The sequence below is a fragment of the Fulmarus glacialis genome, unplaced genomic scaffold (assembly GCF_000690835.1).
Source record: "Fulmarus glacialis isolate BGI_N327 unplaced genomic scaffold, ASM69083v1 scaffold16132, whole genome shotgun sequence".
Taxonomy (NCBI): Eukaryota; Metazoa; Chordata; class Aves; order Procellariiformes; family Procellariidae; genus Fulmarus; species Fulmarus glacialis.
In genome coordinates, this window is record NW_009198672.1 from 18,308 (window position 1) to 45,509 (window position 27,202).

General features: G+C 45.8%; 1 protein-coding gene across 1 annotated transcript; it reads right to left on the reverse strand.

The window, feature by feature from the left end:
• Positions 1-5,159: 5,159 nt before the first annotated feature.
• AGT (angiotensinogen (serpin peptidase inhibitor, clade A, member 8)) lies at positions 5,160-10,808 on the reverse strand. Its single transcript, XM_009573003.1, has 4 exons — positions 10,016-10,808; positions 6,964-7,228; positions 6,334-6,478; positions 5,160-5,470 (listed from the first exon to the last, which is right to left on the reverse strand). Exons 1-4 carry the CDS (start codon positions 10,806-10,808, stop codon positions 5,279-5,281), a joined length of 1,395 nt encoding a protein of 464 aa, XP_009571298.1. The 3' UTR covers positions 5,160-5,278.
• Positions 10,809-27,202: the final 16,394 nt, after the last annotated feature.

A 27,202-nucleotide genomic window follows, 5' to 3' on the forward strand; every position in this document is an offset into this window, starting at 1 on the left:
CTTTTGATGTCCCTTACGTTTTTGAATCAAATGTATTCATTGATGGCTGTCAAAAGCTTTCAAGGAGACACTATTCCAGAAGAGCTGGAATAAAGAAAGTGCTCACAGGAATAGGAATCTGCTATTTCTTGTTACTGCTTTGCACTTACCTGCTTTCCCTCATCATGGGGTATGGTTAGCCCCTGGTTGGAGTTTGAATGTTTTCATTTTACTGATTTGGTTTTTTCATGGACCTTGTTGGTGAGAAGTTCTGCATAAAAAAAGCTCTTAAAGTACTTTAAATTTCAAAAATAATTTCTAGTATCAGTGTCTAACTTACTGGCTGTTACATTCGGGCTACCTGTTTTCCTTCAGACTAAACTCACTAAGCTAGAATTTATTCAAAGTTGGCATATTTCTGATTTGTATTATATTGTCTATTAGAATTCAGGGCAATATTTTGCCTGAATACATGTAGAATTCTTGTACCTTCAAACCGAGTTACTTCAGTACAAGGTGCATCTTTATGTAGCAGGAAATTTGAAAGTGTTATTAGGGTTTTAAATGATAGAAGGATTAACAAAGAGCTCTCTTGAATTTAGAGTGATTTGCCTATTGACACTTCTCTCTTATATGTGAGGGACAGGTAACAGTCTGGGGACATAGAGGGTGAATTTGAGCCATTCAAATGAGAGGACACGCTGTATGAGTGAAGGAAGGTTTTGTTTGTGGTTTTGTGGGGTTTTTTGTTTTGTTTTTTGGTGGGTTTTTTTTTTTCCCTGTGAAAATTTATCACTGGAATTCTAGTTCATGTTTATTAATTAAAAATACTCATTTCTTCCTAAAGCATTTAGAGAGCTTGGGTCTTAATGGGGGAGCTGAAGATGATGCAAATCTTCCAAGTACGTAGAGATACGGAGTTCGTAGCACATGGCTGTTATGTAGCATTGAAGTTGTAGTGAGCAAACTTTTCACAGCATTAAGGCTTTTATTGCTCACTGTTGGAGAATTTACCGTATTTTAGTTGAGAAGACACAACTATGTGATCACTGTGCTTTTGAAGCGATTAGGAGAGGTGATTATTATGACTTTTCTAAAATTAATTTTATGAAGGAGGGCAGTGGGGAAAGTACTGCTTAAAATTATGTTGGTTCTTCTTGGATTCAATCTGAGTAATGGAGTGCAGGATTTGGCTCTTCTAATTTGCTTAGCATCTCTCTGTTCATGGCAACATACACAATTGAGAGAGCATCCAAATCTATTGCTTGAAGAAAGAAACAGCAAAATGAACCAACCTGACGGATGTCAGATCTGTTTGTCTCATTCAGTGACGTGGAGATCCTCAGCCAGCCAAGGGCTTAAGTACACACAATCGAATGAACGTAACTCTTACTCCTTATGAACAAGAAGTTTGCTGTCTGTATTACGTTTTTCCAGGCTTCTGATTGATGAACCTAGAAAGCTTGGTCTCCCTGCACCTCTTCATTTGCTTTTATTAAGAGTCGGGAGTAGAGACATCTTGCTATCACTACCTACTGTTGTTTTCAACAATGTTTTCTTATTATAAAATGAATGTGTAAATTGTAGTCTGAGAATGAGATTGTAGTATTGTAAATGCATTGTGCAACTTCTTGTTTTGGAAGGCGTGTATCTCTCTAAATATAAATTTCTGTCACAAAAGTAGCAGATTCTGAGATCTGTGCATACTAGCGATTGAAGATAGAACAGCTTTGTTTGTATCCTCCAAAATCAGGGAGAAGGATGCAATCTGTGTACCAAACCAAAAAAGCATGAAAAGGTTACTTGCCCTTTTGTTGCACGTGATTTCCCACATCTTCCTGCAATAACATCACTTCCTACTTGTCATCATCAGCTTGGTGAGTATACAGGCTGAATTCTGTTCTTTTCCATTGAAGACCAGCTTTAGTTTCAGGGCAGGAAATAACATTGTGTAGCAAATCAAGATTATTGAATGGTCCTATGATTGCTGTAAATGTCTACATCACTGGTTTTATGTCAGTTCCCCGTCTTTTATTTTTGTTCACTTGAATAGCATTTAATTTTCTTTCAGTGGAATACGACGTTAGTAAAAAATTTCTGCGATACCCCTGTTGAAAGAAAGAAGAGGTGTGAATTGGCTTTGTCTTTGGTAAAATGAATTTTAGCATTTTCAGATACTGTGGATCAGTCAGGAGGAGAGGATCTACCATGTAAGTAAGTTTGTTCTGATAGAGATGTCTTCTGCTACTAATCCACTTGCTTCTATTCCTCAGATTATTTTTTCTTTTTAAGTGGACTTCACCTCATGATAGTAATGCAGATTTTGTGCCTTTTTCTTCTTCCCTTCTAGGACTTGTAGAAAATTTGCAATGCCTTTCTAGGTCTGGAAGAAATTTTGCTGGAAGAGGTTTTGTATAATAGCATTGAGGAGGGAAAGAATGGTGGCATGTTTTCCTCTAAAACGGTAATTGGATTCTCAAGTTTGTGGGTTATACCAGAAGTGGACCAGATTGTTTTAACCTCGTCACCTAAAGATAACAAGCAATATTTGTCTTTGGCTGGACCACTCAATATTGAGGAATATTTACTCTCCTTTTTTCATCAGCAGTTCTATTTTAATGCTTGAACTGAAGGGATGAGGAAGCAAACTGCCTAGATGATTTTTTTTTTAAGCTTATCAACATAATGATTTTTTTTTTTAAGCTTATCAACATCCCTATGCTCAGGGATAAACTCTGTTGTTTTGATGAAACTTAACAAGCTTGAGCTTGTCTTAGTTTTCTTTCTCCAAATCTCCCATCTGTTAGAGCATGATTTTAGGTGCTTCATTCACTAGACTGTTGAGCTGTAAACTGCAGCTGAAAGCTCAGTGTGTGGATGATGCTTAGGATGCTTGGAATGTGCGTCATTGTGTACCCGGCAGAGCAATTTGGTGGAACTGGAGGAGACCACTGGAGGAGAGTGAAGAGTATAAAATGGCGTAAAAATTTTAGATGTAAAATTCATGTCGGAAACAAGTCTCACAAGATTATGTATTGTTGGGGAAGTGGAGAAATTTCGTTGGGGGTTTTTTGGGTGGTGGTGTTTTTTTTGTTTGCTTGGGGTGTTGGAGGTTTTTTTGGTGTTTTTACTATTTGAATATCTAGGAGAATGGGTACATGTACAGATAGCTTATTTTTCTGGTACTGAGCACTTGCTCCAGCACCTCTCTCTTCCCAGTCCTTGCTCTGGCCAGTATACTTTTAGTTCCCTGTCTCGGCCCTTTCTTCCTTCCTTTTCTTCTCCAGGGTGTCAGTGCAGAGCTGTTCTCCAACACAAAGTTTCTCTTCTGAGAAGTGTTTGGTTTTGTGGGTGGTGGATTTTGTTTGTTTGTTTTTCTGCCTGTAACCACTGAAGACGGTATGGAGTCCTCCAGCAGCATGCAGCTCCCACTTGTGAATAATGGCATTTTGTCCCAGAACTTACTGGCAGCGTGGCCAGGGGCTCCCTTTTGTAATCCTGCATCTTCATCATAGAATTGGAACATTTTATGGTCTGAAATTTTGTTTGTGGCTGATGCTACCTTCTGACTTCAATGAGTAAATGGGATAACTTTTAAATTGGTATGAATGCTTGGAAGCTGCCTCTTTCATGCTTACAGCTATATCATTGGCTGTATTGCATGATAATTTGCAACTTACTGTCTTAAAAAACATAAATCTGACTTGGAGCAAATTTCAGAAGCCAGAACAAGGGATGTAGTTATGGAATAAACCCAACTGAACTGTGGCAAAGCAACCTGGAAGTGGTTTTATTTGCATCTCTGCATATTTATAGTTTATTGCTTCTGTATGTAATACAAGTACAGTATTTAGATGTTAGAGCATCTGGAATACATACAGTATAATTGGATAAATATGTGGGTGCTGTATCATAGCACTTGAAATCCTAGTATTCTCGAGAGTGAGTTGTGTTATTTATTAGTCTTTTCCATTAAGCTAGAAGGATATGTCTCATATCTACATCACTGATAGCAAGCCACTGGCATTAGTGGGTTTGGATTAGATAGACATTTGGGCTGCTGTGGATGCCAATGAGTTACCGTGGTCTGTAGGATACGTCTGGCATCATATAGCAAAGAGGTTTGCAGTTATTTTCTGAACGCCATCAGTGCTAAAGACAAATCTAGAGATGAGGGGTGGAAATCCTTGTTCCACTGAGAGGCTTTCCTTAGTACCAAAATTGCACTCCCAGTTCTTCATTTCCTAATTCCAGAGTCGTCTAATAATCTGTTGTTCCAGTTTAATGTTTCAAATCTTTATGACTCTGTGAAGAATTGGATTGGACCACTGAAACCTTTTTATTCATGTGTAGCAGCACATCCACCGTTTATACTCGTATAGATTATTGCCATCAATACTATTTTTTAAGAACATACGGTTTGGATATATTAAAGTTTACAGATCTGGGCTCTAACCAGTAATGTTCTTTTTCACTATAAGGCTGTAATAAATGCCTCTCAGGTTAGAAAGTAATCCAAGTAATGGAGTTGTATTGGAATAGTAGGCCTTATTTTTTTTTCTTAAAAAAAAAAAAAATGGAGATAATTCTGTCAAGCTATGAGAATTTATTCATCACAGTTCATTAATGCTACCAAACCCTATTTTTAGCTTTTTCACAGAGTTAAGAAATGAATATATCCATCTGGGTTGCAGAAAGAAGAAACTTCCCCTAAATGTGTTTTTGCTTCCAAGGCAAAAAATCTTGTCTCAGTGGGACAAGTGAAGCCTGCCCATGCTGTTGGCAGCATTTTAAAGGAAAATTTTGCTGATGAAGCTAGAAATCTCTGGATAACTGTAAAACTCTCGCTGTAACATAAAAGGGAGTCTCTCTTGCAAAACTGACCAAACTAAAAATTAAAAAGTGACCTCTTAAGGAATGAAGAAGTCCTTTTCTATACCTTTCTATAGTAAATGCTGCCTGTGCTTATAAAGCTATTGTTTTAGGTCAATGCCCTGTTGGCTACTACTTTGTCCCCACTGCATCGAAAAAGGGAGCTGGGGGCAGAAGGGAGACAAAGTGGGAATAAGGAAAGAAGATAAGCTGGAGGAAGAGTTTGAGTCACCTCATGTGAAATAGATGAACAAGGATGAAATGTTGCAATGTTTTCGCTTTCAAAAAGCTGTGTTTCAAACACTACCTGCTTCATCTCAAAGCTAAGTAGAGCACTCAAGGAGATCATAAAAATAGCTGATGAATAAGAAAAAGGTGATGGGAAATGTGCATCATTACCCTCCCTCCCCACCCCCTGTGCTTGCATTTAAACCCTGTGCAGTGGGTTTGTTACTCTGCCAAGGAAAAGTATTGCCCTTGACTTCTCTTCAAAAACAGCTAAAAGGAACGGCTTGTTCAGTGTTACTTCCAGGAACACCAAATCTTCCTTTTGTGCTGCGGGGTCTTCTGGCTGATCTGTTCCATCACTGGTCAGTTTGAAAAAGGCTTTATTTATTACCTGTAAGGCAAAACATGGGAGTAAATCCAGAGTCATCGGAGCATGATAGTGAAGAGATGAATGAGGGTTTAAGTGCTTTCTAGCATGTGAAGTAATCAGTAACTTAGATCAGCTGTAAGCAGCACAGGATAGACTCCATGGATGTTTAAAAAAGACCTTGGAGTACTTGTTCCATAACACGTGAAAAAGCTCTACAACTGCTTGTATGCTTGGGCTGTATGAAATCCTGGTACCCTTGAAGCCCCTAACAGAACTTCCAAGGTAGGATACCTTCTAAAAATAAAATTAAATAAAAGTAAAGGCATTCGAATTACACTTCTAGAACATAATTTGCCTTCTTTTTATGAAAGACAGCCCTCTCCTTCAAGCTCTCCTTTCTTCCCCTTGGGACTTGAACGCTGGAGCCTATCTTCAGGTGAGGTTGTGTGCTGCACGCACCTCTGTCTTTGCGATTTCTGGCAGTAGTCCCAAAGTGATAGAGGATTATCCTCAACAGCCCAGTAGCTGCAGCCTCTACTACTTGCTCCAGCTGTGGTACGTGGAGATGTTTGAGCTGGAGGTGGTAACAAATGCAGTCTAATTTGTACTCAGAATACCTAGCACGCTCAGACCTTAAACTTCATCTCTCTGTTGCACGTTGTTTGCTGCAGTGACAAAATTTGAATAGTTTAAAGCAAACCTGTTCCTGCTAAAATGGGTTAATCTAAAAAGTATTCATGATCCTTCAGTCATCTGGAAAGTCCCCTACTAGCATGTGTCCCACGTGGCCCCGACTGGTTGGTTTTAGGTACATTTATACAGTTAAAGAGGCTGAAAGTGAGCAGGAGGCATATTTCCTTAAATGCCAGTGATGTGTACTGTACCTTGCCAACTGTTAGAGTGGCATCACTTATTCCACTGAGATCTGCCCCCTTCCCCAGCAGTGCAGGCAGTTCCATATCTGCAAGAAGCTCCTGTAGATCAGAGCTGTCTTCTATTGTTAACTCCGGCAGTGTTAATTTAATTTCTCTGCAGAAAAGAGAGAGAGAGAGAGAGAGAGAAGTGAGTGCATGCTCTCCACTCCGAAGGCATGGTGTTTGGGCAGTCCTGGGGAACGGGCACGTGAAAACAGCTGCAAGAAGTGCTCAGTATGTGGGCACAGACAGCTACCAAGGGCTGATGGGCGTCATGTTACAGTGTCCAAGTGGGAGGTCACCCTAAATCTGACGCGGGTACACTATTAAACCCCCAGATCATCCCACTTCATGGGTCCTGTGTTGTCAGTATGGAAAGGCACTTGCTCATTTCCTTGAAATACCCGCAGATAAAAAGCCAATCCCACCAAAGTCGGGCTCCCTCGGAGTGAGGCCCCTTGGGGTTGCAGGTGTTTCTCTTTGTGCTGGATGTTAAACCCTCCCTGGCAGGATCCCACCCTGGTCAGCAAGCAGGCAGGCCTGCACGGTGCACCCTGTCTCGTTCATCCCCATGGGAGGGCGCGTGTGCCCAAGCCCTACCTTGGGGACAGCTGCTGAAGCCAGGCCGAGGACTGCAATGGCAGCTCGGACTCCGCATGCTCCAGGTCGCTGCCATTGATGGGCTGCAGCAGCACCAGCAGCGCAGTCTTGCTGATGGGGACTTCCACCACAGAAAAAGTCCCGCTGGCGTCAGTTTTGTACTTGAATGTCCCTGTGACTGACAACATAGGGACGAAGACCTTCGTGTTCGAATCCACCCAGAACTCCTGAGGCTCTTTGAGCTGGGAGGCTTGCTTAACGTTCACTGAAAAACAGATTGAGAAAGAAGAAATTGATCCTTCTGTTTCTTCAGTCCTCCCAGTATAGGGATATATATCCCCTTCAGCCCCTTAGCCACTATATATGTTTGCTTAAAAACAACACACTGCATTAGAGAAGGGCTGTGTGTATGAAGTCATGTTTAGCTACTGTAAACATATGTATCCTGCCTTTAATGTGCCTTCTGGTAGCATCAGGCAGAGGCTGGGGCAGGCTCACTGCACAGGGGCTGCGACCATCAGGACTGTGGCCAAAGCTGCTATATTTCTACTGGCTTTGTGGCCTTTCCTGGGCACGGTATTTCTGCTTGCTTGGTTGCCTGCTTCCTCACAGGCTGCCACGTGGCTCCCAGTTGGCTCGTAGGCCTGTGTGGAGGGTCTGCTTGGATTTCCTCTCCGTCCCTCGAGTGGCGGTGATGGCACGTTTGGGAGCACATCCATCAGGAACAGCCCGTGCTGCAGGAGCGCTCTCGGGCAGCCGGTGGGCTCGGGAGAGGGAAGGCAGTGCAAGCTCTGGCTGAGGTCTCGCCCTCGGCGATCTTACGAACCAAAGCAATAGGGAAGGTAGTAAGCGTAACACCGAAGTGTTGATTGAGCCAAGGAGGTTAAAAAGGACATATCTGAACGCTTGCTAAACCTTAATATAAATTTCTTACCCAGTTCACAAGTTTGGGAAGCCTTGCTCTCACCTCCCGCTGCTTCTGTGCAGCTTTGCATTTCAACATGTTATCTGCTCACTGCCATAGATCAGTGCTGCTGCCCAGTTAGGCAGGTAGTCCTGTTGGCATTAAAGAAACTACTGCCATCAGTGAGAAGGGCAAAGATCAGAAATCTCGAAATTGCTATTTGATGGAATTAGGAAAACAGATGTATATGTTGTGGTAAAGAAAGGACCTCTTTGCATTGAAGTAATTAATATTGGTAAAAAATAGGAGCTGGTCTAGCTGTACTGTTAACTACTCTATTCTCCAATAAATCCAGACAAATGCTGGACCCTAACATATTTAATAGGTAGTAAGTGGTTTTGCAGAGGAACACTTGCCTTTTAAATGACCTTGCATAAAAAGAGCATTTAGGAGCTTTCACCTACTATAACTTCATCAAAAAGAAGCAGCAGGTAGGAGATGTGAAAGGTGTAAGCAAAGCAAAAAATAAGGAAGTAGAGTTGTTCACCTTTTTTTCTTATTTTATAAGAACAAGGGATGCAAGCAGAAAGCAGAAAGGAGCCACTTTCACAGGGGCTGTGTAACCTGCAGAATTTATTCTCACAGGATAGCAAAAGTCAAGACCGTAATACAGTTAAATAAAAGAAAAAAAGAATTGAGCATTCAGATAGCTAAATGTATCAAGGTGGGATAGTAATTGGTGTTAAATAGTCTTGGGAAAGATATTGCAAAATTTCAAAGCTCTGCTATTGACTTTGGGACTGAGTCCATTAATATTGTGCCAGTTGTGAACCATGACAGATCAGCACCCCTATGTTTGAAACGGCTCCCTGTGGCCTTCTGCTAGGTGAGGGTCTGGACATTGGTGCCCTCAAACGTGTAACTAGGTGCACATTCCCCCGAAAGCGCTCTAAAAGATGTTAGTAGCCTTAATATGACTATTTGTTTCTTACAGCATTTTTTTTAGGACACAGGAGAGGTGTATTCACTAAAGAAACCCTGCGTTTTGCCTCAGACACCTGGAATGTAAAATGAGGAAAACTGAAGATGAACATCGCTTCTATAGAAGGTGGTAGCTGACACGTTGGAAGAAATGATTTCTTACAGTGAGATCTCTCGTATCAGGACACAGAAGCTGTGGGACTGGGCAACCTTCCGGCAACCACATCAGAGCAGGGAAGAAACCTGTGTCTACAATATAGGGAAGATAACTGAAGTGAAAAAGACTGTCAATCACAGCGTGAAGATGTAGCCTGGGAGAGTAAAAGAGTACTCTGCAGTACTGACTTGGGAGTACAGGAAAGAAACATTGGACCTCTCTGCTTCAGGTGATGATCTCCATGTTCTGTAATACAGGCTTTATGCCAGCCTGACAAGCTTAATGAGAGGAGGACTTTCTGTGGAAAGCTATGACTTTTTACTCTAAAAAAACCAAAACCAAACCAAAACAAAAAAACCAAACCAAAACAAAAAACAAAACAAAACAACAACAAAAAACCAAAAACAAAACAAAAAAAAAACAGCAAAAAGCATCCTGCCAAATTTCTAGTTAAAACTGAAGTTGTTGAGGGTTGTCTGCTCAAAAGAGAGTTTAAATGGGAGAAGGTAAGGGCGCTTAAGATTGTGCAGTCCCACGGTGATATTTTCGTTCAGTAGTTTGTAATTATTTTGCAACTTAAAAAAAAAAAAAGTAGCCTATCAGTAAAATTTGCACCTGGTGTTCTGCATTGGATTCTAAACGGCAGTCCCTGCTTGGCAGCAAGTCTACAAATGTGAAAACAACTGTGTGCAAACGAACAACAGTGGAGACCATTGGACCATTTAGCTGTTGTTTTGTATGGATATCTGTAATTTTATCAATCCTATGGCTGTTGATAGCATCTCAGGAGCATATATAACGTGACCTTGCTGGCTCGTGGCAGAGTGCAGGCAGGACCCCAGCACAGTGGTGGGGAGCAGGGCACTGTGCATGGAGCAGCAGCCCAGCCTTTCATCTGAGCCCTTCCCTCTCGCCACTGGCCAGGCGTGACCTTGCTTCCTTCCCAAGAGCAAGGCTGCTGCCCGTCTTCCACCCAGCCTGCCCCCAAAACGAGCAGTGCTGCCTCGTACCTGCCAAGCGGACGTCCACTGCAAACAGCAGATCAGCGGACGGATTGATGTCTGTCAGTAAGCACTTGCTTTGGCCCGTGCCTTTGGCCTCCACGAAGGCGTTTATTTGCTTTGCTGCCTCGCTTGGGTTTGTAAAGTCAACAGCTCGGGCATAGAGAGCATCAGCGGAGGGGAGCAAGTCCTGCACAAACAGTTGGGATAGAGGTACGCCGGGGGCAGAGAACAGGCAGAGCGTCTTGGAAAAGAGCAGCTCCTCGTCCCTGCTCTTGATGAGGTTTTCGATTGTCCTCAGGCTGGAAAGGACTTGGTGTCCATCCACCCTGGAGGTGCAGTTAGGGTCTCCAGAGCGGGGAACAAATCCCAGCAAACCCTGCAAATCGGCTGCCGTCTGGTTTGAGGCGCCCAGGTAGAAAGACGTCAAGGAGCCGTAAAGACTAGTTGGGGACAGGAGCACATTTTGACCCCGCCGTGCTTCCCGCAGCTCACTGTAAAACCGCGTGCCCAGGACGTACACAAAGTCCTTCAAGTAGCTCAGTTTCTGCCTCCCACTGCCACTCAGGCTCGGGGCTTCCAGCTGGTCCTTGTCGTTCAGGTCATTTTCATAGGCAGGTGTGGTTTGAGACTCGATTGAGACGGGGACGAAAGTTTTCTTTCCCTCCTGGACCAGGCTTTCCAGCTCCTCACAGGTACTCTTGTTGAAAGAAAACAAATTGAAAGGGTGGACGTAGACCCGGTCACAAGTCACTGCGGTGAGGCACGCCAACAAACAGAGAAGATCTGCTGCCAGGTTCATGTCGAAAAATTGCTTCCACGGTGTCTGCTGAAAGAAAAAGTGGGGAGGAAAGAATCCTGATCAGCCTGTTGTAAATACAGTTTCTCTTACTCGCAGGGTGAGGTGCTAGTGCCGCGTTGGAGTTACAAAGGCAGGAATTTCAGTATTTAGTGCTGGTTGGTCTGACTCTGCCCCCCGAAAAGCCCAGGCTGATGTGGCCGCCAGTTTCAATGGCAGCAGGTGGGGAAATTCTAAGCACAGATTTGACTCCATTACCCGCTGCAGTACCCTAATGATTTAGCAGAGGAAGCGATACGGTTGTGCATGCCGACTAGTTAGGCTTACGAACGAGAGTGTGCTAGTTCTGGCAAAACATTACAATAATGCACACGTATTGCTCCTGGGACCTGGTCAGAGCTATCTCTGCAAACTGCTGCACTAAATCTTGCTGACACACAGTCGGGCTAAGCGATTCGCCTGCTGTTATGCGGGAAGTGAGTTTGGAAACCAGATCTCTTAAGGTCCAACCACTGAACGATCCCGCTTTGTATGTCTAGTCAGCATAATATTTGGCACTAGCAGAGCATTTTGTGTTTTCATAGCCCAGTGCAAACATTCATTCTAGCTTCTAGGCAAACACACTCAAGGCTTCCTTATACAAATGTGCCAACACTGAAAATTTTCATAACACCTTCTTTATCTGAATACAAAGTTAGAAGGGGTAAGCTGAGTTTTACTCTACTGTACAGGCAGTCTTCTCCTGTGGTAAAAGACCACCTGCTGCTCTTGTTTTTCCTGACGAGAAGTAGAGAATTTTACTGGATGTGGATGTCACTGGTGTTTTGGCACAAAGGATCTGGTGCATATTGGGAATGAGAAAGTCATGGGCACACATACACACACACACACGCATACGTACACACATACATACATACACACATGTGCAAATACACTGACAAATTTTGCATTTTTATAATTCTCACTTTTCCTGTATCCAATTTTTTTGTAACTAATAGCTCTGCTGTACCTTCCCTGGATTTCTAGTATATCACTTTGAATTTGTGTATTTGAAATCCAAATGCGTTGGAAATTATGCATCTATAACACTTATCATTGGCCAAAATGCTGTTATTCAAAGCTGTATTTTTATTCTACTAGTCATTTCTTGTTTATTGCAGCTCTGTTCACCCTCTTTTACCCTTTCCAAGCTCTGCAGAGCTCATTGGATGGGCAAAATGCTAACAGCCTTGCCAGTAACCAAGCTCTGCTCTCTGCTTTCTTTCTCCAAGATTTTTTGCATCACGCCAGCCTGTCAGGTATTGGAATTCTGGTAGCCTGGGCCTTTTGAGAGGACGCAGTGCAATGTCTGTCTCACCAACACTTTAATTTCCACAGAATGGAAGTGTTGGGGTTTAAATCCAGCCGTTCAAGACCTGTCACGTTCCCAGCCTGATTTACGATGTATAACCATATTCACTTCACTGCGGGACCCCCAAATATTTCATGCCTAATAATACTCTAGTTTGCAGTATCACCACTCTCTTGCAAATACAAAAACTGAGATGCACAGATGCTTGGTAATTAGGCGTACCTTGTGTAGTACATATGCCTGCTGATGTGCACGTCTACATTCCCAGGCTGTAGGCTCCTTTCTAACAGCTTGGTTTCCAAATGGAGTTTCTGCTGTTGTGATGGTTCCTCGGGATGTCTGAGCATCTTCCTAGTGGGTGCCTGTGGGTCAGGCCTGAAACTATTTGCTTCCAGAGGCACGCAGGGAAGGACCTCCAACCCTGTGCCTTCTTCATCCAAGGATTGCTCTTCCCCGTTAACTCCCACCCCATCCTCTACGTTAGCGTGTAGGCAGCAGCAGTCGGTGCTGCCGTCCCCTCTGCTCCCTGACATCTCTTCACCTCCCCAGCCCTGCTGGCACCAGGTGACGTGCAGCAGGCCTTCTTCATTCCTTATGACCGATTAAAAAATTATCTTGGGAGGTGTCTTCCCAACTTCATCTTCACAGTTAGCCCAGCCACTGTGCATTTCTAGTCTACTCTCTGCATTTTCCAGATTGGGACAGCTCAGGAAAACAAACCAAAAAGCTACGAATTAGAGGCACTGCCCTTCCCACCCTGTTGTCTCCGTCATACAATTCTTTTGAAGCATTTCTTAATCCTTCATGTAGCAGCAGTGAGGATGATTCTGTGCCACCTGGTCAGGCTGTGCCATTAGGCACCACTGGTGCCCACTGGTTACTTCTCTACGGCTGCCAGAGCCACCACGTCAACTCTTTTCTCATGAGCAAAAACAAGAGGGGCAGTTCTCACTGCCGGCACTTACACTAAGCCCCATCTGTGGAAAGCCAGCGTGGCTCATTTCCCTAAAGAAGTCAGCCCAGAAAAGCACGAAAACTTGAGTTGAAAAACTGGCATTGAAAGTAAATCCAGTCAGTGTGCTTACTCGCCTCTGTCCTGGCGTGTGCCGCCCCGCCGATGCCGTCCCCCCTCGGGCAGGCTCCTCGCGACAGCTCTTCCCCCTGGAGCGGTGCGGGTGGTTGCTGGTGGACTTATGCCCTTTCCAAGGGGGGGTCCTTTCTACGTGTCTGCAGTGGCATTGCGCAAAGCTACTTTACATCACAGGCTGGGGGGCCGAAAAAAATTAGCTCAGGCCAGACAGGTCCCGATGAAACCTGAGCACGGCTTAACGCTGGCTGCATAGAAAGTTCCAGGGACGGATACACAACCTTTAACCGGACCCGGCACGTCTGAGTAGCCTGCAGTTACACATTCACTAAGACAGACACAGGTGTTTTACTATGCAGAAGAACCGATTTTAGGAGCTGAAAATAACTCAGCTCATTTTGTGCCAGACTGAAAGAAAGGCAGATTTCTTTGTACCTGTACCTGTACAGTCGGACCAGGTTTTTTCTTCTCAGATAAATTGCCTTTAATCTCTACCTTGCAGCCTGTGAGTGGGACATGTACACTACTGAAGAGTAAAATGATTAAGGTCTCAAGTTTTACCCTTTCTTTCCCTCTTGACCTATCCAGAAGATCAAAAGTTTCTTCTTTTTCCTCTTCAAAATAAAATGTGTTGAAAAGGTGAGGATGAAAGCTAGATGGAGTAGGTTGCCAGAGCCAGATCACAGCGACTTCATCCCTCCCAGTCTCAGTTTGGCAAAAGGGGTGGGATTTGGACATCTCTCTGCTGCTTTTGAAATAGTCCTCCAGTTCTGGTGTGCCCCTTCTTCCTCTTTAAGCAAATAAACAGTGAATCAAACAGGGGATGATGCAGTTGGGTTAGACTCGGTCTCGTTCAGTGCCCCTGTTATAGTTAGTAATTAAAACCCCATGGCTCTAATGGGAGTAGGGCTGATTTAACATCCATGCCCTGATTTTAGAGGGCCAGTCAGGCATGGTTGGTACTGCGGTGCCCAGTTACATGTTGGGTTCAAGGAGAGAGCCGAGAGAGAGGGATATTTTCAGTGCAGCTGGGCAGTCAGAGCTGGTGGAGCTGAAGGTGGAGATGGGGACAGCCGAGTCCTGCCAGCCCGAGCTCTGTGTGCCGGGGACCTAACGACAAAGGGATGGAAATTTCTGTCTCTGCAGCCCTGCTTTTCATTTAAACAATCTGATTACCTTAGCTCTAACGAGGTCTGAAAGCAGTTCTGAGCACAGGCCCGTATGACATGCTATCATGTACACAAGGCTTAAACAAACAGCTTGAAATATTTAAGGTGTTTTGTCCTCTTGCTGCCTGAGCATCTCAGTCGAGGAAGCATCTGGCAACAGAACAGTCCCTGAGCATTTGTGCCATCTCCAGACATCTATAAAATGCATGCAGCCCAGCCACAGATCCAGGCAACAGGAGAAGTAGTTCCTCCATTAAAAATGCATTTTGTTCAGCTAAATGCTAAGAGAACGAGCTAGGTTTCGGGTTGCAATCCCCCTTCTTTCCCTTCTCCCCCAGAGAGTCGTTCCCACGAGCAGGCTGGGGGAGAAAGCTGGTCCCTTAGAGGCCAGTGGAGGTGTGGGTGGGACGTGTGTCAGCACAGCCCAAATCTGCGTCTCCTGCACCTCCACCCACGTGGGTCCACGTGAGGCAGTAGGCGTCAGCGGCGTTCACGAGTGGCCAGACCACGGCGTGCCTGTGAGCTATAGCTGGTCTGTTACGTCCTCCTAGGTGAGGCTTGAATACAGGGAAAAACTAAACTCAGCCCGATACTCTCAGTATCTAGGACAGAGAAACCAAGGCTGTTTCAGTGAAGGGCACCTTGTGCTCTGTAAAACTCTGAAAAGTATCCTTATTTACAAGAATTATGGACTTTGGCTAATAAGCTACAAGTGATGCTAATAACATATACAACAGCTAGCCGGACTTATGTGTTTACTGTGGACAATAAACACTGGAAGAGGAAAATACATAACCCGCAGCCACTGTATTTTTTTTTCTTAAATCATTATGCCTTTATGCATGATTCAGAAACGCTGTTCTAGCACCCGGAGGGCATTGTTGTTTGGGTATCTCCTGCTTCCAGCTCCCCTGTGGCCCATGACCAAGTCATGCTGCAGCTCCTGGTGGTCTCCTTTTGCTCTGGGCACCAGCCCCAAGGCAGGCATCCCTGGCCTCAGGGGATGCTGCCCCGCAGAAGAGGGGGAGCAGGAGGCAGCTGAACCGATTACTCCCGTCTGGTGCTCTGGTGGCTCTGCCACATAAAGGAAGTTCAGGTTTTAGTTGAAAGTTCTCAGGGTTTTTGGCCAAGTTGACCTCTGGGGCTCTTTTGGTGTTTGTGCACTCAGTTCTATTGTTTTCTGTCGGCAAAAAATTGTCAATATCTTTGGGGAGTGCAAGAGTCTTTTTTTATTTTTTCCCCCAACTCAATCAATAAAGTAATTGAAATAAAATACCCAGCTTTCTCCAGAAAAAAGTTTCACTAGAAAATGTTCAATGAATCACTTTCACCACAGTGCTTCTCCTGCTTCGGACCACGGGGAATTTGGCTGGCCTCAGTAATGAGGGAGAACCTTTGATTTCAACTTACATTCATGCCCTACTACAAAGCACAGACACAGCCCCCCCGCTAATTTGCTCGTCACTTATGCTCGCACAATTAATATTCCCCTATTAAGATGCATCACGATTAGTGCACTTCTTAGATCTTTGTCTTTTATCTTCTCACAGTTTCTACTAAAGGAGAAGCTTTCAGGCTATGAAGAATGTACACTGCTACACCTGGAACGTATTTTATCCTAATAGGACTTAATTACAGTTAGTTTTTGCTTTACTTCTGAGCCATTTTTAAGCAGGAGTGCACAAGCATTATTCCGATTACTATATGTGGACACTTTTGTTGGGCTTTTTTTTGTTGGGTTGCCATGGTTTTAGGAACGAGCGTGCGCTTAAAGATAGAGCTTCAGCTTTGGAAAGAAGAGAGTCTCTATTCTGCCCTTTGGCTCCGGTGTCCAAGGATTTGCTCCCCAAAAAGAGCTGTGCCAGAAAACCTGCATCAGGCCAAACTTTGGTGAAAAGCATTCCAGCAACTAGAAACTGAAGAAGGTGAATGCAAAGCTGTTCCTAAAGGCATCCCCTGTGCAAAGCAAGCCCAGGGCCCACGCATGTTTCCTAATGAATCTCGCCCTGCAACAGCCGCAGTAAAGGTACAAAGAAACACAGACCTCTCAAACCTGCTCCTCAGCGAAGAGGTTCGCGCTCTCCTTTTGCCCCACTCTTCCTGATTTCAGGAGGGGGCTCGGTTCCCCCTTTTATACCCTCTCTTGCATAAGCTGGGCCCTCCCCCCCACTGCCCTCATTTCTCTTCAAAACCTGCCTCTGTTTTTCCTGCTTGTTATTCATGGGCGCTGCTGAGAGGGAGCAAAGAGGGGTGGAAAAACACTGGTGCTGCGGTTACGGGTTCCCTCGCAGCCCCACTCCTCATCTCCTTTGCTCTATTGAGATCTCTACTGAGAAGTGCTAACGGGGGGAGCGCTCCCCTGCCTCGTGAAAATTTCTCGGCGGTGGTGCTGCTAGTGCTACTTCGTGTAAATACCATCAAATAGGCTTCAGAAATTTTAACCCTGGCGGAGGAACACTAACCCTACAGCCAGCAGCGAGTAATTCGGTCTTGAATGGGAAAATGATTTTGTCCGAGCTAGAATTTCGATTCATCGGCCAGGTGGCTATTCTTTTGCTGAAGAACATCGCGTTTCCACTCTGTCGAAAAATGTTTTCATTGATCCAGATCGTTCTGGGAACAGCTGTATAAAATTCAGCACTTTTTGTGGAGACAATAGTAAAGATTTTATTCTGTTTTGTTCAGTTTGTTTTCCAGTTTTCCCAAATTTTGCTCTGAGATCTGAACTCAAAGGAGCCAGACGTAGTCCTGTGATGATGTTCTTGTCTCCTGTAAGGTTATGGTGGGAGTCGTGGAGGAAGGATAACAAATTGCTCTGCTCACAGCCTCACACCACAGACCTTCACATGGGCTCTTCCTAGGCTGAGTTGACATGTCTGACCTACATAGATTATGAATTAATATATGGCTAACTCAGACATAATAGCATGTACATGGTCATATATCATTCATTACTAAATTTGAGGGTTTCTTTTTTTAAGACGAAAAGTACCTTGAGTGAGAAGTAGGCCACAAACAGTTCATTTATACAACCTGTGCGTTGACGCTGGTAATCGTAAACTTCTACACCTCATCAACATTCATAATGTTCCCTTTCTCTTCTGCTTTGGTAAGGGAAGACAGCGTGGGGTCTGGACAAGGCACCCAACAGAGAGGGCAAAGAGGCACTGGGAAAAAAATAGGAAGGAAAGGAAAAAGAGGATGCCCGTGTGGAAGGATCCAACAAAAGGAATACAGGGAATATCGCTTCATCGGCAGGTGCAGTGGTTGCCCCAGGTGTGGCAGGCAGTCGTGACAGTGGAAGGACCACCGCTTGTGAGACATCCCCGAAAAACTTTGTAGAGCAGCCAAGTGCCTACGAAGACCAAGACACTTCAGTTTGGAAGAGAAACCACTGGTATGGGGAGTATAAACGTAAAATGATGAAGGTGAACAGAAAGTCCTGAGTCACTGTTCTGTAACAATGCCAGAGTCAGTGGGTTCCCAGTAAAATTATCAGGCAGCAAACGTAAATGAAAGGAAGGTCTCTTTTGCATATATAAACTGCAGGAGACACTGCCATAGGATGCTGCAGAGACCAAAAGTCTCAGCTGGTACAAAAAGAGATTAAATGAACTCCCAGAGAGCATGGCCATCGGAGGCTGCAGAACATGATGGCCCCGGGAGTGACTGCTAACTTGGGAAATCCCCGGGCAGCCAGCTGTCATGAATTTTAGCTTGATCCATATAACAGCTCTCGCACGCCTCTCTAAGGGCTTCAACTTGCAATGGAAATAGACATGTCTGAGCTGAGGCCAGCTTATGCTGGCTCGTTTTGCAGCACAGATTGGAAATACTCTTTCAGTAGAGCTATGCCAGTGAAACATCACACCCAGCAAACCCGACCCTCAGTCCCGGCGTTGCTGGGCTGTGCTCCTGTGCACAGCACGTTTAGGAACCTGCTGCTATCTCTTCAAAATCAACATAAGCCCTGGAAAATACGAACAATTTTCAAAAACTGTGGGTGGGCTCTTAATATTAGTTAGCCACTTTTCAGGTTTTTTTCTCTCTTAACCAGGGTATGTGCACTATCCAGTGGCAGAGTTACTGCACTGGGGTCTGAAATGTGTCTCTGTCTTCTGCCAGACCTTTGGGCTCTGTTCTCCCTTCAGCTGCACACAAAGTACTCGGTGACTTTTTCCAGAGTAAATAAGTAGGGAAGAAGGGGTACAGCTCTGGTGATGGGTCAGGCAGGTTTTTATACATCAGTAAACCAATTTTCACCCCATTCTGTGAGAACTGTGGCAAGATGCCATGGGCCTGATTTTATCTCTGGTGGGGAAAGGCTGTGCTAAGTAATTTTTTTTTTTTTTTTAGATCTTTTAATAAAACTTTGATAAGGAATACGTTTGCGTGTGATTTTTCCCATGTTTTCTCTGTACACCTGACCTCTGCCCTTGTTGGCTGGAACAACTTTTCTGTGAAAGCAGCTGGTAAGCATGGTGGATGTACTCAGCTTGCCCAATTTTTTGTGTAAAGAGGATTGCAAAAATGCTTTTCAATAATAGCATTCAAAGTACAGATGATGAAAGAGAGAGATTATCCCACTTCTGCCACGGGTTCTCATAGGAAGGAGTAATGGAAGAATTGGTAACGTGGCTGCTACAAACCCCAAGGACCACGTGTGCCACCCCTGTGCTGGGGCAGAGGGACGCGGCGTGCCAGCCTGGACGATGCCAAAATGCACATGGTGAGTGGGTGGCCAGAGAGCTGACTCAGGTAGCTGGGGCCTCCCCAAAAGGGTATGTGTGGCACGGCGCTCCCTCCTCACAGGAGGAGAGGTACCCCGGCTGCGGCAGCTGCCCCGGCAGCCACCACCCCGGCAGTGCCGCAAACCCTCCGTGATGGAGGGGGAAGCATCACCATCTCTGCATCTCTTTCTGTTGCTCAAGGAATGGTCCCCTTGAGGGAGGTCTGTGTGCAGATGATGCCTATCTGTGGAGCTCTTCTAACGATTTAATACCCAAATGAGCTGCTATTAACACTAGCACATGTTGTTCCAGCTTATAATTACATTTAGTTTGTTATGGCTTCTGTTTGCAGGCCCTGAGTGTAGAGATTGCTTTGAATTTTTGTAACCTGTTTTTTTCCCCTCTCCCAGTGGAAGATGCAGTTTTTAATAGAGTTTTAAGAACGGTCCATGCACAGCCTGCACATGCACACACAGGAGTCTGTGTGCACACTGTGTGTGTGGGCAAAGGGAACCTCCTACTCTGAGGATCTCAAAATACTTTGCAATGTAACAGTTATATTGGTGATCTATAATTGATTTTGGGTCCTTCCCTGCAGCAGGTGCTGTGCCTGTGAGGACCGAGAGACTCCCAGACCGAAGCAGCCAGGACAGAGCAAGCATGTCCGAAGAGGGAACGCAGACACAAAGGGGTGACATGATTCACCTTCAGTCACGCAGCAGGTTGGTAACATCTCAAGGACAAGCATCCAGGTTTCTTGATGCCCAGCCCAGTGTGCTACCTATTTGATCACACTGTATCTGCATCCCTCAGGTTAGAGCTCCAAGGCAGAGGAGGAGGGACAGCAGTGCCTGCACAGAGAGATGCCTGCCTCAAAAAGTTGGAGCCAGCTTTGTTATCACAGTTGATATGCTCTTTATGATACTCTCCTGCAGATTTTGTCCCAACACTTCCCAGCTGGGTCAGCCACTGAAGTCTTTGAGCTGTTCCCCAAAATGAGTGAGGGAAGCAGCCAGGTGACTGCTGTCTGGGAGATGCCACAATATTCAGCACCAAAAGGCTCCACCACCAAACATCCTGCTCCCCTCAGTATTGCAAGGTTGCTGCATAAAGCTCAGTGAAGATTTACTCCCTGGGGATCTTCTAAGTGAGACCTTGGGAGGCTAATCCTTTCTGGCATTACTGAGATTTTGAAACTCTCATCGCACTTTTTGGTCCCAAGCCAAATTGTCCCCAGGGCACCATGCAGAACGGTTGTTTTCTCCTAGCCTGGAAATCGCTGCTATTCAGTGAAACTAAAAGCAGAGCCATAGAAAGACTTTTGGAAGCTGGGACACCCCTATGCCCTGCGCAAACTCAGGTTCCCCTTCGTCTTCTCCCCAGCCTCCCTCAAGCCACCTCCAGCCCTCCTCCCGCTCCCCTGCCCACAGCTTCTTGCCCTGGGCGGGCAAATAGTGGCAAGCAGCAGGACTTTGCTATTTTGGCTGCTATTTGGTGTTTCTCTGAGAATACTACCTGGTGGTCTCCTGCCTCACTCGAGGAGTGGTTTTAAGCACACATGATTTATGCAGTTCATTAGTGAGAAACAGACTGGCTCCTTCCCCACTGTGGGGGTTACGGAACTCCCATTTTCTGGAGTCGTAGCCACTGAAAGGCAGCTTCCACACAGCCATCCAGCTACACGGGCAAAACTGCAGCTCTCTTGGGCCAGCAGCAGCTCTAATCTATGGTATAAAAAAGGACAGATGCCTTTTGCGACCTGAGATAAGGGTGAGGCATTCAGATTCGCTGTGACTTGAGGGGTGCACAACTGATGACAGCAAATTTGTTGGACTCTCTCCCGCTTTCAGATCCTGGTAGAAAGGTGGAAAGGTAGAAAGCAGAGAGACAGGCTGAGCCAGGCAGCATTATGTTAGGGCTGCCCAGGTTGCTAGAGCCTTGCAGGCTCTCTCTCCTCGGGGCTGCGGTGCAGACCCTCACTTCCCTCAGGGCCAGCTCCAGCCACTCCCGCGGAAGTGGGAGCTGACTTCCCATGCCAGTGCCCATATGGAACTATTCACAGGTCTAAAGTTTGCACTAATCCAGGCGGTTGCAGAACCTCAGGGATTGCTGCGGATCCCTCTCTTCTTAGCCGAAGCTGCCTCCGTGCGGAGCGTCTCTGCATCGCCGCTCCCAGCTCGGCAGGGGCTGTGCTGAGCACCCACCGTCACAGCTGCAGTGCCAGTAACATTTGGAAATGTTATTGCCTTACTGCACTTTGTTAAACCAATACTTCTGAAAACAAGAGGAGGGAAAAGCTAAATTTATACCCAGTGGTGGTTTTTTACAGCAAAAAATGAAAGAGCTTGTAATTGAAGTTTCTGGGGTTTCAATAAGTGGCAAAAATCAGTCTTTTTGCAGATCAGAATTTCCTGTTCCTTTGTTTTTACTGGATGATTTTTAAGCAAAGGCTTAAATGTTTGCTGCAGTTTTGGGTTCATTTTATTTTTACTTTGCTTTATTTTTCCACCTTTTCAATGTTAGTTGTAAAAACATGAAATAACATTTGAGCTTACTACTTAAGGGATAAAGCTGAGGAACAGTAAATTCAGCCCATGATATTCCTAGTGAGAAAAGAATTAAGATTGCCTCCTGGTCAGGATGCTGAAACACACACTGATGAAACCCTCTGAAAGCTTCCCAAAAAAAGATCAGTGGGTGCTTTTACAGCTATTGTCCCAGGAAAAGTTGAGCGCCCGTAGGGATTGCCTCTGACTCAGGGGGTTGAAGACATGCTACATCTTGGCGCCTCTCCCACACTTCCACTTGGTGTTTCACAGTCTAAAGGGAAAAAAAAAATCTTAAAAGCCCTCTTTTGTTTATAAAATTGCCCCCAAAGTAATGAATTAATGCAGCGGTGTAGCAGCTTAGCTCTGACAAAAGCCTGGAACAACAGCTCAGAAAGCCATGCCTGTTTGAGTAAAATACTTAGATGGCTGTCTAATGATAATATTTCAGCTGCCAGCACAGATGATAATGTTGTCATTACTTACCGAAGCACACAAGACGATGTGTTTCATATTTCTTTCTGGGTGTACAAAAGGGAGGGGTGATGCTGGGCAGAAAGGGGACAGGCAGAGCAGAGCTGCCTCCCTGCCCTGGGGTGCCATAAGCATCGGGGTAACCTGGGCAAGGTGGGCTACGGTGCGGGAGCTGCCCCGGGAGGTCACCCTGACTCAGGGTGACAACTCAGCACCCACCTCGTCTCGGCCCTACAGCATGTCTGGCCCATGCTAGCATTTCATAGCCAGGCATGGCAGTGATGGCAAAGCTGCAGGTGGTGTGAGCACAGATTAGTCCTAAGACCACACTTGGGATTGACACCTCTTTAGGAGAAGGACCTTTTGCTATTATACAGCACAGTGAAAGCAGCCAGGCTGTGGCCTCTGGCTTCTCACCACTATGCAAAATGATAATGAACATTCACTGTAATTTTAGGATCCTCCTTTGACTGGGATTTTGATATCCTGCAATTCCTCCAAGATATTTTTTTTCTTTAATCAGCTGAGGGCAGGATTTTCAAAGGGCACTTCTTAAAACCCCTCCCCTTGATTTTCAGTACCATTTTTCCCATTGCTCTCCAGCATTTTTCACTAGGCTGTCCACAACATTTTGTTGGCAGTCCAGTCCTCAGGCCTGGCTTGCAGTCCCTGCACAGCCCCTAAAGCCCTGCACGACCTTTCTCACCTCCCTCTCTCCGCCTCACTTCTGCCTCTGGAAATGAGGGAGAGAAGGATGCTCCAGCCCCTCTGTAGCGAACCCTGGAAATGCCAGAGAAAGAACATATTACCTTACTGCTGGAAGCTGAAGGAAAAGTCCTTAAAAAAACAGCCCCAAGCTGGGCTCAATTTCATCTGGTTTCAGCTGTTGTTAGAGCAATATAACATGTCCCCAGCTCCTGCAAAGACGTGTGCAGGAGCATGTGCAAACCCTGCCAGGCTGCAAGCCACCGGGCAAAAGTCCATGCTCTGCATTGAGCCAAAGTAGTGGAAAGTATAAGAAACAGCATGGTTTCATGTGACCATGGCTGTGGCATTTGGACTCAAATCAATGCAAGGTTTGGAGGGCGCCAAGCAGTATGAAATGAGACTAATCTCAGAGACAGAATAAAGATGTTTTGTATAACTTCATACAAATTCAGAGGAGGACAGAAGGGTAGAGAGCTGCTGGGCTTCACAGGGAGTACCTCAGTCCACATAACAACATCTACCCTTAAAACTTTGCAAATATAAGGAGCTATAAAGGGACCAAGACAAAACCAATCATGTCTCTCAAAACCCTGGAGAAAGAACACAAAATGAAATCATCTATCCTAAAACAGTCCCTTAGAGAAGGTCAGATGACGCTGAAGGGGCTTAGCCAGCAGGCAAGCACTGGAGAACATGGGATCAGTCAGGTCAAAGGCTATGGATAAAATCTCCAACATTAAACTGATGACAGGGCATGAGGTTTAATGACAACAGGGTTATGAAAGACTTAATCAGGTTGCTGTCGTTTGAATAACCAACTTTAAATTCTGAATGACCAGGGTGCACCTGATGTTAATGGGGAAGGAATTACATAAGTGTGGCTCAGAAAAGCACATGCCAGATGCAGAACAGCGGGGGCTGAAAGTCAGAGCTGTAGCATGATGCTAAGCAAGGAGGCCAAGGAGAAGTGGAAATCATAGTTTCCTACATCAGGCCTTTTGGGTTCCCTTTATGTCACCTTCTACTTCACGAATTACAGCTGGAGAGAGAGATAATAGGAGTCTTTCTTAGATAAAAACCAGCTAAAAACACAGAAAACCAAATCAGACTTTCTGACTTCTTGATGAAATCCAAGGAAGTCTGACCCAATAGCATTGATGATAGAAAAAGAAATGACAGAAATTACTCTGCTCCTGTTCCTATCAGCAGTAAGTGTGCCAGTAAGCTCTGCTCTTGGCAGAGGATGCTTGCCCTCTGCCAGAGCCTCCATTTCTTCAGTGCAACGCCCACCCAGGCCCCTCTGTGAATGTCGTGGGATGAGCAGTGTGGCTAGGCAGGAGAGCGATGCCTGCAGGTAGCTGCAATTGCGCTGGTGTCCACACTCTCCCTGTGCTTTGGAGCCATGGCTGAAGGTAACAGATAAAACTCCTGGTGTTTCAGGATCAGGCATTTAATGATGGTGCCTGGAAGAAAACAGTGTTCAGCTCTAACATGTTGCCAGCCTGTGCATTACTTGCGCTGCTACGCCGTCACCTTGAAATCTTGCCTGGTCATGCGGCTCGTAAAGAGGTATCTGCACACAGCAGGAGCCTCATGGTTTCCAGAGGTGGCCTGTTGGGAATTAATCATATTCGACCTGACATCTAGCTCTCAGCTAGCAGCACCTTCACACCCTGGCAGGCACTCACTTCGCAGACCAAGGACAGACCTACCCTGGCGCCCCTGCTAGGAGAGGGCCGGTGGACTGGAAACCTGCTGTTCCTGAGACAGTGTAATCATGGAGGAAGGACTTTATTACTCAGGACTGCCTTGTATTCCTTTAATGTCGAAATAAGTCTGTTGCAACGGCGTGCCAAATGAAAATGTGCACAGCCTGGTGTCGCAGCCTCTTATCGTCTGTGTTCACCTACTGTTCAGGGTGTGTTAAAATCTACCCTGCTTTTACTCAGTGGACCAGCCCATGTAAGGAGCAAAGCCAGTCTAGGTCAGTGGTTCAAATCCTCCCTGTCGCTCTCCTGAGCTAGTAGCAACGTGGTGTTGTTGTCTGTCCATAACGGAGTATCACAATACCCGTGTTTCGCTTTTCCCCTGCCTGTAACAGTCCCTGAGTATCCACAGACAGCATCAAGTGGCAGCAATAACAAGAGTCATCTTAGGGGAGAAATGCACTTCTCACTGCTTTCAAAAGGGGATTTCATCATAAAAGAGCAAAACTGCTTGAAGTCCCTTTCCTTGTAAAACACTTGAGTGGGGTAAGTACGTAAGTGATATATATGTCTGTATGTTTCTGTCCTTCCAGACCAGAAAGCCTCAGGGATGAGACCATGATTCTTAACATGTGACTGGCAAAGTGGTGTATTTTAGTGAGAACTGAGACATTTTATTAGCATTTTCTGCTCGTTCCTCTTTTTTCCACCTGCCCTCCCCAGGCACCATCTCTCCTGGGCACTTTCAGTGCCTTGACACCAAGGCTGACATCTCAGAGACATGAAGATTCCCTGCAGTGTCATGACATGAAGCAGCAGGGTGAGGAGAGGGAAAGGCTGTCCCTGCCCTCTGGGAGAAAGACTGCAGCATGAAAACATCCCTTATTACACACCAGAGCATTCACATAGGAGAAAAACTGCATGAATTCCCCTGCAGCAGGATGAGCACCCATAGAGCTCAGCCCACATATTTTTGTATGCAACTGAACTCTGAAAAGCAGAAATTCCCTGAAGCGATATGATTACTGTCCTTGGGCCATAGCAGGTCTGGAGGCTGCATGTCTAGGACGCTGAACATCTCCTTTCCCAGTCAGCACATTAGTCTGCTGTATGAGAACATGCCTTGGCCCACACAGAGGTGTTGTGGATAAAGTAAGTTCCTGGGTTTGCCACTGGCTGAATGTGGGATGTTGGATACATCGCGTCCCTGGGCTTGTGTTGGCACTTAAATGCCTTTCCCCTGCCTTAGCCCCTTGGCTGGGATCCCTCTCACTTGACTATATGCATTTAATAGCTGGGTGACTACCCTAAGCTACTCCATGAGGGTCCGTCTACAGGCAAATGAAAGACACAAATGAAAGTTGTCTCCAGCGGGATCTTATGGATGAGTACACAGCGAACCACTTTCTGGAGGTGCCAATCTTTTGCACTGACTGTAGAAAAAGCTGAGGTCAGTAGCTTGGACTCTAATCTGCACACCTAAAGTTTGGTCAAATGACAGCCACGCTTGGAGCACCAGGCCTGCCTCTTCTCACATGTTTGGACAGCATCCATACATTTGGACAATGGGAACTTGGTCTCAGCAGGGAGCCTGCAGACATCAACAATGGATGTAATTATGGGGAGTAAACATGGGAGTATATGCTCCAAAAAAGAAAGCTTTCCTCACAGCACTGCTGTGAAAAATAGCAGAACAGAAAGGAACTAATTCTGTTTCACCTAATTGCTCTCCATAAATCATCTCTTGGCAGCAAGCTCAACTGGTCCACCAAAGGGCCAATTAAAGCAAAGGGAGGCTGAGCACTGTTTGTATTCAGGGCTGTATTTTGTATTACAGGAACTATAATTTGGTCCAAGAGGGTGGCATCTCTTCCCTTTCCAAGCAGAGAGGAATACCCATGGCCATCTGGCTCTAAGCCTTGCCGTTATTCCTTCAGAGCATCCACAGGACATTGACTGGCATTGTCTCCAGCACAGTGTTTTACTGTCCAAAGTGAGATACGATGCTGCAGGTAAAAGCTGGGTAGTAGAAGAAGCACAGCGACAGATGAAACCTGGAAATCAGTGGCAAGTACGCATGTGGTTTTTTTTAAAATCCCATGTTACAATGCACACCTAACTCCTTCAACGCACAGCCCACTAAAATCCCTCCTCGGTGTAATATTTTCTGACGCTTTCCCTGGGTTTGCCCTGCTGCTCAGTACCCATCCTGCTCTGAGCCCTCCCCACTAGCTACCACCACCCCTCCTGTGCACACCCAGCCCTTGCCCCGTAGCCAGACCCCCCCGGCAGAGTGGCCCAGCCTCTGGCCACCTCTCAGCCCTGCTCTCCCTCCTGTGTGTCATCCGATGAGGACAACACCTGCCTGCTGGGATGGCCCCACTGCCGTCTGCCGGCCTGCTCTCCCACCTGTGAGAAACAGTGGTTACACCCTGCCATGAACCTCTGGTTTCCCTCCCAGGGCTCACCACTGCATGATGGAGGGCTCTGGCTGGGTGCTGCGTATCTCAAAGTCATCCCTGGCCCAGCGGCAACCTCCTGCCCGGCCCGTGCCTGCCGGGGAGTGGCACCAGGCCCTGCGCACACCCTTCCCCACCGGGCGCTCCCGATCCTGGCTGAGTGGCTG